Source organism: Etheostoma cragini, chromosome 16 (genome assembly GCF_013103735.1).
Source record: "Etheostoma cragini isolate CJK2018 chromosome 16, CSU_Ecrag_1.0, whole genome shotgun sequence".
Lineage (NCBI taxonomy): Eukaryota > Metazoa > Chordata > Actinopteri > Perciformes > Percidae > Etheostoma > Etheostoma cragini.
The window spans coordinates 662,411-672,702 of record NC_048422.1 but is presented as its reverse complement, the minus strand read 5'-3'; the positions used below and the strand labels follow the sequence as shown (position 1 = coordinate 672,702).

At 42.8% G+C, this 10,292-nt stretch overlaps 1 protein-coding gene across 1 annotated transcript in view; it reads right to left on the bottom strand.

Annotated features, from left to right (window-relative positions):
- Nucleotides 1-6,529: 6,529 nt before the first annotated feature.
- The window catches only part of auh (AU RNA binding protein/enoyl-CoA hydratase), a 7,013-nt gene continuing 3,250 nt past the window's right edge, over nt 6,530-10,292 (bottom strand). Inside the window, exons 5-10 of the mRNA XM_034896439.1 lie at nt 10,114-10,206; nt 9,429-9,485; nt 8,254-8,441; nt 8,076-8,126; nt 7,365-7,412; nt 6,530-6,992 (exon numbers count right to left, since the gene is read on the bottom strand). Of these exons, the coding sequence (XP_034752330.1) occupies nt 6,915-6,992; nt 7,365-7,412; nt 8,076-8,126; nt 8,254-8,441; nt 9,429-9,485; nt 10,114-10,206 (515 nt within the window). The 3' untranslated portion in view covers nt 6,530-6,914. The remainder of the gene's footprint in view (nt 6,993-7,364; nt 7,413-8,075; nt 8,127-8,253; nt 8,442-9,428; nt 9,486-10,113; nt 10,207-10,292) is intronic.

Sequence of the window (10,292 nt, the reverse complement as noted above, 5' to 3'; positions counted from 1 at the left end):
CCCCCCCCCCCCCCCAACCACACAGGGCGCCGCTTCAGCAGTCTCAAGTATACCGTACGATTACTTTTATTTAACTTGTTTTCGACATACTGCACTGTGACTTTTTTTGACATACTATGACTTTTTATTACTTTTTTCAACATACCACATAATGATTTTTTTTTTACATATACTATGACTTTTTTTTAAATCTTTTTTTTCAACATATAATTACGTTTTGATTAAAAATTCCACATGCTATATTATTTTCTATCATTTTTTCCCCACATACTGTACTATGACTTATGTCGACATACCATAGAATTACTTTGACATCAGAGGAAGCGAGGGAGAGCCGAGACGGAGACACTGGAGAGGACGTGGGAGAGCCGGGAGCGTGGAGCCGAGACGGAGACACTGGAGAGGACGTGGGAGAACCGGGAGCGTGGAGTCGAGGAGGAGACACTGGAGAGGACGTGGGAGAGCCGGGAGCGTGGAGCCGAGACGGAGACACGGGAACTGGGAGTAGAGACGAAGACAGACTGAAGCAGGACGCCGTGGGAGGGGGGCCGAGAGGAGAAACCAGCTGACCGGGGACGGGAACGGGAGTAGAGGTGATGACTGCAGGGAAGAAAACCAAAAGAGGTGAGTGACAGAAACAGAGATCCAAAGTCCCAAAAGAGGACTAAGAGGCTTGTGGCGAGTTTCACCAGCGTGACTGGAGCCACGATCCCCCAGGATGGGTTGGAGAGCCGGGGCAGACTGATTGGTTGATGACTGGAGATGGAAGGCAGGTGTGAACGGAGGGAGCAGGTGATTAAGGATGAGACTCAGGTGTGCGTGGTCAGCTGGCTTCAGCAGGAGGGAGGGGGAGGAAGAAAGGAAACAGCAGGGGCAAACAGGGCAGGCCCACAAAAAACTCTGAAAAATAGCAAATAAAACAAATACTCACGGCCAGCCGGACCCCAACCAACACTATGTTTTCAACATACTAGATTATGACTTTTTATGACATACTATACTATGACTTGTTATGACATACCGTACTATGACTTGTTGTGACATACTATACTATGACTTCTTATGACATACTATACTATGACTTCTTATGATATACTATACCATGACTTTTTTATGACATACTGTACCATGACTTTTTTCAACATGCTATACTATGATGTTTTTATACATTTTTTTGACATACTACACTTTGACGTTCTTATCACTTTTTTCAAGTACAACACATTGACTTTGTTGAATCACTTTTTGACATACTATACTGGAACTTTTTATCACTTTTTTCGACATATTATACCGTGACTTTTTGACAATGCTATGATTTTTTTGTAATTTTTTTCAACATACTACACTATGACTTTTTGACATTAAAAAACACGACTTTTCATCACTTTTTTGACTTCTACTATAGTACACTTTATTTAGTGTACTATTCTATACTGGCGTATGTACTGTAAGCACATTGAATGCATTTCCTTACTCTTAAAACATTACTTAATAACGTTTTTCAAATTAGTTCAAAGAACTTTATTCATCTCAAAAGGGGCAGTTCAGTTTTTAACAGCCTGAGCTAATTATTTCAAATCCAGCATTGTTTATAATGCTGCGTTTCATGGTATGTAACCTGTTGATCAGTGGAATACTGGGCTTGTTCTCATGCTTTAACAGAATAAAAGCTCCATAGCGCTCCACAACTCCACAGGGAACCTTAAAACAGAAGGTCTTCACACAACGGAACGTGTTAAACCACTACTACTCTACATACTCACTGAAGATGCTGCATTCCCATTTCAATATCTAATCACTCCACTTGGTTTTGATATTGGAAACCCTGTTGTAATGTTTCAACATGGCGTCCATGAAGTGAAGTGTCGTCCAGACCGATGGCTTTCCTGAGAGAACGTCTGGGAGGATTAGAGAGTATAGATGAAATTCAGTTGAATGTCATATGTTGGTTTGCATTGCTGATGACTCTTTGGTTTCGCCTGTTAACTTCCAATGAACTTTTTCATAACACATTTCTTTAGTCTGCATCAACTTGTATAAAAAGCCCCCAGTGTATAAAAAGCTGGTGATAAGTGACATTCCTTTGGAGCCACGGAGCAGTTTGGTTGTGACACACCAAAGGCTTTGTCTTTTTAGCTCTGGATTCATCAGATAGACCAGAACAATGGACCGTTTGACCTCTGACCTCTCCTGGAGAATGCGGGGCATCTGGACCACAAACCACCAACCGCACGCCTGCCAAATGACTGGAAACCCCTCATCATACCTCTAGACCACTTATAATGGTAGATGGCTTACTAACTCTGGCTGTGGGCTTGTTAGAAAATTAGAGTCTCACCAGGCTTTATTAATGACTTCAACCTGTGTAAATACAGATTTGATAGTTTATTATTCTATTAATTTCAATGATGAATTACTAGACTATTAGTGACCTCAACCTGTACTTTCCTCGAGTGGAATGAATGCAGTTTATTTCATTTTTACAGGTTTTGATGTACTCACTACTTGAGATTTCTGCCTCCAAGCCAATACAACAGGTTGTTTCACTGAAAAGCACCGGGTTGAAAAAATTAGTGAAAGGAGAAGGAAACTTTAGTGGCATTTAAGGCCCGAACCAACGTGCTGAGGGAGGAGGAGCCCCATCTCCCAGACCAGGCTGACCTGCGGTAACAGAAACGCTTCCTAAAAAAACAAAACCTACTAAAGACAAGATGGTGTCAAAGATGCCGTTACAGTTACACCTTCGACGTTTCCCATGAGAAGCGGCTGGGGGTGCAAGGCTCCAGTACTGGGGAACAGGTCCTTCTTTACGCAACCTCGCCTTGTGGTGGGATACCCCCCGGCTTCTTGCTGGGACATCTGCCGGAAGGAGGCCAGCCACAGTGGGGATGTGCAGCCTGATGTCAGGTTCAGCCTGAAGCCACAGGGCCCGCCTGCACGCAACCGCCGGCCAGGGCCTCAACAGTCAGCTCGCAGGCTCGCACACACACACACACACACACACACACATTCAACTTATTTTATATATTACTGTATACATCCTCATGGTAACCGCGACCCTACCATCAGCACTGCAGGTCTAACGTTAACCCCACAGGAGCCGGTTCCACTCCTCATCACAGAGTAATGCGGAGACGGTGGACTTTCATCCTATACGCATTATTAAAATATTCTATTGTTCAGCTTTATTTCTCTGTTTGTCTTGAGATGAAAATAAATGACACAAAAGAAATTCAAACGGAACAGACATAAAATAATGAATCAACGTCAAACAGATTATACTGCAAAGACAGTTGCGGTGCTGCTCATCATACAGAAATGGCATCAATTATTGACAATAGAAAACTGTTAGTTATGCATTCATATACATATGTGTCTACGCGCTAAAACACACAATATACTTACATAGAGTACATGCACACATACATATACATATATTACAGATATTGAGACACTCATTTGCAGAACACAGTAATACATTCTGTGAACACATATTTAACTTATGGTTATTCTATATTCACGACGTTCCACTTCCGGATTTGATCCGGTGAAGTCATGAAGACTAGAAAAGAGCTATGTAAGAACAGTCTGTTCACAAGGAAGATCAGTACTGTCATTTTCTGTATTGTCTCTGTTCAATTTCTGCAGTTTTTTTCTTTTTTTTCCTTTTCTTTATATACGTTTTTTAGAGAATATTTTGTAATGAATGAGCACTTGAATCTCCTCTTGTGGGATAATTTAGTTCCCCTTGACCTTGACTTTGACCTTACTCTCCTTGACCCCCCCCTCCCCCTCTTCCCTTTCATGTCTTCAGCTGTCCTATCAAAATAAAGGACAAAAATGCCCCAAAAAATGAATCTAAAAAATAAAATGGCTTATAAGAAACTGTAATGTTGTAAGCAGATATAAGTATTTTTCAACAATTAGAATTTCTCTGTAAATTATGAAAACTGTGTTTAGTATATTTCCATTAATTATGTCTTTATACAGCAGCCTCATGGGAATGATCTCCTGAACATGTTTGCTTACGGCCAGTTAAACCATTTATTTCATCTTCATATACTGCTTATGAATGCTAATTAAAGCAACGTGTTTGCCCTTTGAATGACTGTGCACTGTTGTTGTTTATATACTACATGTAATATATATTTGTTTTAAAACAAATGGCTAGTGGGACGTGTGATTGGTTGCTGACTTTAAAAGTCTGCTAGCCGTGGCGGCTGGTGATCAGAAATAGTTAATAGTTAATAAAAAGCCTTGATCATATATGTATGATATGTAACCTGTATTATAACCTATCAAGTGAAATGAGTTTTAAATGGCTGATGCATGAATGACAGCTAAAAGAACAGCTTCCACTTCAGACTCACACACGACACACACTCGGAGATACCCATGTAGCATCTGGAGTTAGTGTTACTGTACTTGTTTAAAAAAATTACCGTTCAAACTCAATATTCCCAAAAAAAACTAAGCTCCACATTTTATTCCCAGAATATGATTGAGGCTATTTTTTGCAACCCGGTCTCATATAAAAACGTACCCTGACTACATTGGTCCAATGAAATTTGTTGTAATGCACGCACACGCCCAGTTATCAGCTCCCACCCGGTGACTGTATGTGAGGGACTCCAATCCCCGTTTATTAATAATATGTCTTAACATGATGTATGTCAGCCAGCAGTAGTGGAAGGAGCCTTCAGATCCTTTACTTCAATAAAAGTCCAAAACACCACACTGTTAAAAAGAAGGACAAAAACACCTGCATTGAAAATGTCACTACAGCAAAAGTATGTGTATCATCAGGAGAATGTAGTTAAAGTATTACAAGATGTTAGAAAGAGTGAAGGATCCAAGCAGCTGTGTGTTTCATGGTCTCATCATCTCAGCTGGACCTGGAGCCCTTATATTGTTGCTAGGTTACTCTATAATAAGACATCAGATTATAGAAACTACATGGGGTTAGTGTGCAGGAATCTTAATGTGGAAAGGAACTAGGAACTAAAGGAACTAGGAACTAAAGCTGTCAGATGTAGAGGAGTAAAAAGTAGAATATTTCTCTCTGAAATGTAGCGGAGTAGAAGTAGAAAGTGGCATAAAAAGAAAAGACTACAGTAAAGTACAAGTACCTCAACATTTGGACTGAAGTACAGTACTGGAGTAGATGTACTCAGTTAAATTGTACCAAGGTCAGCAACACCGTAGTTTGGGCAACAGCATGTCCTTACGTAATGTAATGTGCACTTAAAACAATGTAAAAGTTGTAAGGGAAGACAGAAGTTTTATTTCCATGTGTGGGGTACAGTGTGATGCCCTGGGGGCCGCCCCGGTCTGGGGGGAGGGGGGGAGACTCCCATGCATACATAACATCAAGCCCTCTCCATCAACAGTTACATGACAGCAGTTTAGATTCTGTGTGTGTGTGTGTGTGTGTGGGCTCTGTAGAAGAGATGTGAAAAGAATTAACAAAAATGAAATGTAAAAAATGTCGGGGAATATTTTTTAACCAAATGTAATGGTCTCTATGAGCTGATGACATTTCTCAGTAGAAGCTTACTTACTGAGTGTGACTACCAAGCACCATCCACTAATTTAACTGAGCGGTTGATGAAAGCTCTAAAAAAGCACGTGGATGTAGAGTGTAGAGTAAAAATCCCTTTTTCTGGGATTTGGGGGGTTAGTTTGTGTCTTTGGTGCTTCCACACGCATACACACTTGGACAACAAATATCCATGGGTTTCTGAATGTCCTCTGTCTTCAGTCTCCAGGTGAGCTGTCCAACATCTGCACGGCTTTCTACGTCACTAGAGACGAGGTGGCTAACCGTAGCATGCTAGCTCGTTCTCAATGGAAAACACTGCTCCAACTGCCACTAGTTGACCAGAATCTCCAAAAGAACTACTTCCTGTCCCTGTTCTAACAAGTGTCCCTGGTCTAGAAGAAGTCTCCCAGCTGATCCTGCCTTGGACTGACCAAAGCTGGAGAAAGAGTTATCTAGCTGATGGATCTTACCCAGCTACTGAGCATGTGCAGCTCCCAACAAAGATAGGATAGAAGGGAGATGTCTCACTCTGGAGCTAAAACAGAGACCTGAACACACAGGGGAAAACAGGATCTACAGCAATGTGCAGTACAACAAACATATGTTTTTTAGAAAATTAAACCATGGAAACCTATTCTGGTCCAACCTCAAAATACTGTTATGGACCTGAACATGAGCAGAATATGGGTGCTTTAAAGCCACTATGTCTAACATGCTACGATTAAAGAAAACACCTCAACTTGATACTAGATTTAGATTATGCGTCTGGTTTCAGGGTCACGGTGACTTTTTTGTCATGAGCACAGGGAGGCGGAGGCACTACATCTTACACACAGTGGTAATAACGTCAAACTCCAAAAATCCACCCTGTGGACATTAATCAAGTCAAGTGAGAAACTTTTTTTAACTTTTATTATGATTTCATGCAGACCCCCTGTTATTCAGTGTTGTGAACAGAGTGGTACATTTCTACCAAAGTAAAAGTCTTTCTGATGCATCATTTCTGTAAAGCATTCAGACATGTCAGTGGCTGGATGATTGATTATTAGTCAAAGAGGTTAGTGACAAACTACCGATCATAATGCAAAGATCACTAGCCATTTGAAGTAATTTGATGTTTTAGATTGCTAATTGAGATAGTTAAGTGAAGTTTTCGTACTGTAAGCAGTGGCCAATGATTGGTTAGTTTGCTTGCTGGGCGTGCTTTACTCTGGTGAAACCACCAGCCAGGAGCGGCCCTAGCGTCCTGCGGTCTACCAGACGTCGCCTGGGCGTCGACGTGGACAGTTTCACCCGCAGCATGGTGGAAGCAGTGGGTAGTAGGAGCGCTGAAGGCAGAACTCTGATTGGTTCTGGAAGCAGGGGGCCTTCACTGCCCCTTGAACTGAGGACGCCTCTTCTCCTTGAACGCAGCCAAACCCTCCAATCGATCTTTAGTTGGTATCACCTTAAAAACAACAAATGTGTTAGTTGGAACAAAGGATGCACGTCTTCATCTGAAGCCCAGCTCCGTTAACTTATTGCCTCCAACCTTAGGGCTTTCTGATATTTTGTATAGTTTAAAAACACCTATTCAACAACAGCACAAATTGCAGTCTCTAAAATACAAATAAAGTTGAATCAACACCTTTCTAAAAGACTTCTGAACATTAGTCCCCCGATGAAGGGAATACAGCTGTTAAATTATTAACCTAAAATAGTTATAGAAGCACGTCAGCAGGGCAGCAGCAGCTTCAGTCCTCCGTGTGCGTCTACACAGGATGTGTTCAGGTACAGTATTTAGAGTGGGTCACCTGTGTCTTGTAGTTCAATTCCTCACCTGGGCATAGCATGCTTCTTCAATTGCCAGACCAGTAGATAAATCCACCTGAAAGAGAATGTGGCATCTCTTAGTGAATGTTCACACTCAGCTGAAAATGTCTGATTCTCATGTGACTCACGTTTCTAATGAAAACCCATGACATAAAGGCCGGTGCATGTTACGGTTTCTCTGATACACAACATGATGGGTTCCCGTAAGAAAGAGGGGTGTTTCATTGTTCCTGTAAAGTGTTGCAGGAGGAGTGCTCTGAGTCCCTGCAGGAGGAGTTGGGAGTAACTCCTGTACCATTTATAGGATTTTAGGCAAAGAGCCAAACTGCCTCCCTAAGTTCTTACCTTTAAAACACATAGGGCTAGAAAGTCATTCATTACAAGCTCCACTTGGCACTGAACACGGCCCCATTTTGTGTTCAATTGTCATACTAAACAAACAGATCACAAAGTGAATCCAACGTGTGTTTGCAACCTGAGGGGGGGGGGTCTCCAATGCTAGTTGGATAGAGCTGGGTTAGGGTTAGGTGTACTGGCTCCACAAAGCCTGAAGCCCAAAGCCATGAAGATGGTTCATAACGTTCATTTCCATCAAGCTTTGGCTGAGCGTGACTGGTTTGGAGAGGACACTCCCAAAAGATTCAAAATATGTTCACAGTTTTGAGCACTGGCGTGTTACGGTAAAACAGGGTAGACTGCCCTGCCGTCTGAGCCTTACCTCGATGCCCTGGTTGATCGCCAGTTTTGCCATCCTTATTGCAATGGGACCCTGTGAAGCAGAGAGTCAGAGTGCCTTTTTAAAATCCGTTACAAGGTATCACAAACTGCGGTGTTCGATAGGAATTGCATTAGCAAATTGTTTTGAATAAGTCCAATATTAAACATGAGCGTGTCACCTGAGGGTTGATCTCGCGGGCGAGCTCCAGGGCCCGCAGGTAGGCAGCGTCTCCACTGTTATTCTGCTCCACGGAATGATTGGTCAGGCCCAGGAGACGGGCCTCGGCTCCGTCCACCACCCGAGCAGCGAAGATGAGCTCCTTGGCAAGAGAGACACTAATCAGCCTGGGGAGACGCTGAGTCCCACCTGCACACACGTGACGGGAGAAGGGACACCAGGATGGAAACTCGACCAAAGACCCTGAACACACTGCTCTGAGTTCAAATCTGATCAGAACCTTCAGCAATAATATCAAGGTATGGCAGCGATGCAATAATAACTTTAAAATGTTCTTTAAAAACACCATAAGCCCATCGCACATGTCTCTCCCCAGCACAAAGCTTCCTAAGAGCCCTCCAAAACGTTGTAGTGCTTTTGAAAACGTGACTTTTGTCGATCATGGCGCCGTCATGGCGCACAGACTGCCACCAGCCAACACGTGTCAGAAACCGTTTGGAAGAGAATCGAGTGCCCTAAAGATGGCTGACGCGTCTTTGCTTTCTCCCGTTCAAATTAACTAGTCGTTTCTGTGCTTACACTTAAAGTGTCGCCGCTGTAGCTGTAGCCCTTCTAGCCACTACCACATCTCCCCCTGGGTTAATCCAAAAGTGCCTCTAAGTAGCCCCCCTCCCCTGTAAACAGGACGTTTAGGTGTTGGCAGGAAGTTCTGAAAACACGCCGTCATCCATGTGCTTTTCAAAGAGGTTTTAAAGGATTTCCTACAGGGTTTCTGCAGGTGTCACCAAGTCAAATTTAAGACGCTCCAAGACCTTGAGACCTTTATTAATGAAATTTAGGACCTACAGTACATCATGACGTAATAAATAGAAGTTTAAAAAAAATTTTTTTCAGACTGAAAACAATCCCCAATTTGTCTGTGACTAGTCACCGTGGAAACACATTGCAAAGCGCTGCAGGAGCATTTCAATGAGCATCAGAGGTAGTGTTGCATGGACGTAGGAAGAAGGATAAAGACCTCTCTAAAACAATTTAAGACCTAGAACACATTACTTTAGTGGACTTAAGACCTTTTAAGACCCTGCAGTAACCCTGCTGCAGTCCCTTGAAGTGCAGGAGTGTTAGCCAACACTAATACTTTGAGTGGAGATGACGACATAAACAACCCAGGCTTACCTGCTCCAGGAATAATCGCGAGTTTGGTCTCCACCAACCCCATCTTGGCAGTATTGGCTAGAGAGATCAAAGAGAAGTATTACTACTTAGATGTATTCCATGATACAATCAACAAAAAACATACATATACACATACATATATACATACATATCTTAGATCAACTGATCATTCTTATAAAGTCAAAAACATCATGGTTGGTGATGGTAAAATATATTTAATAATTTGCCAATAATTGAATCTATGCCCTACGAATACCCAACAGCCCTCAGGTATGTAATAAGTATTTCATTCATGAAATAACTTTAGACTGCATGGTGTGGTTGTACGTCAGTAGCCAACATTAAACCGCCGCTGCAGGACTCAGCAGGACTCAGCAGGACTCAGCAGGACTCAGCAGGACTCAGCAGGACTCAGCAGGACTCAGCCAACAGGGATCGCACTGGGTGAGCTAGAGACCTCCCTGCATATACTTTAAGCTAGTATTCCTGTCAGTGCCCCCTGAACAAAAAAGCCACTGGCAAAAAATACTAAATAAAACTGGAGTTGGCCTCCGGGTTCCTGCCCATGCTCCTATGTCCACAAAGGGTTAAATGCAGAGGACACGTTTCTCTGTGTGTTTAGAAAAGACAATAAAGGCCCCTTTAACGATATCTGAAACCTCGAATATAAAGTCCACTGACTTACAGGCAATCCTGATGTCACAAGCGAGGGCCATTTCCAAGCCCCCTCCTAAGGCGGCTCCATCAATGGCAGCGATGGTTGGTACGGGGAGGTTACCTGTCAGGACACAGACCACCGGGTACCCATCAGCACACAGACCACCGGGTACCCATCAGCACACAGACCACCGGGTACCCATTAGC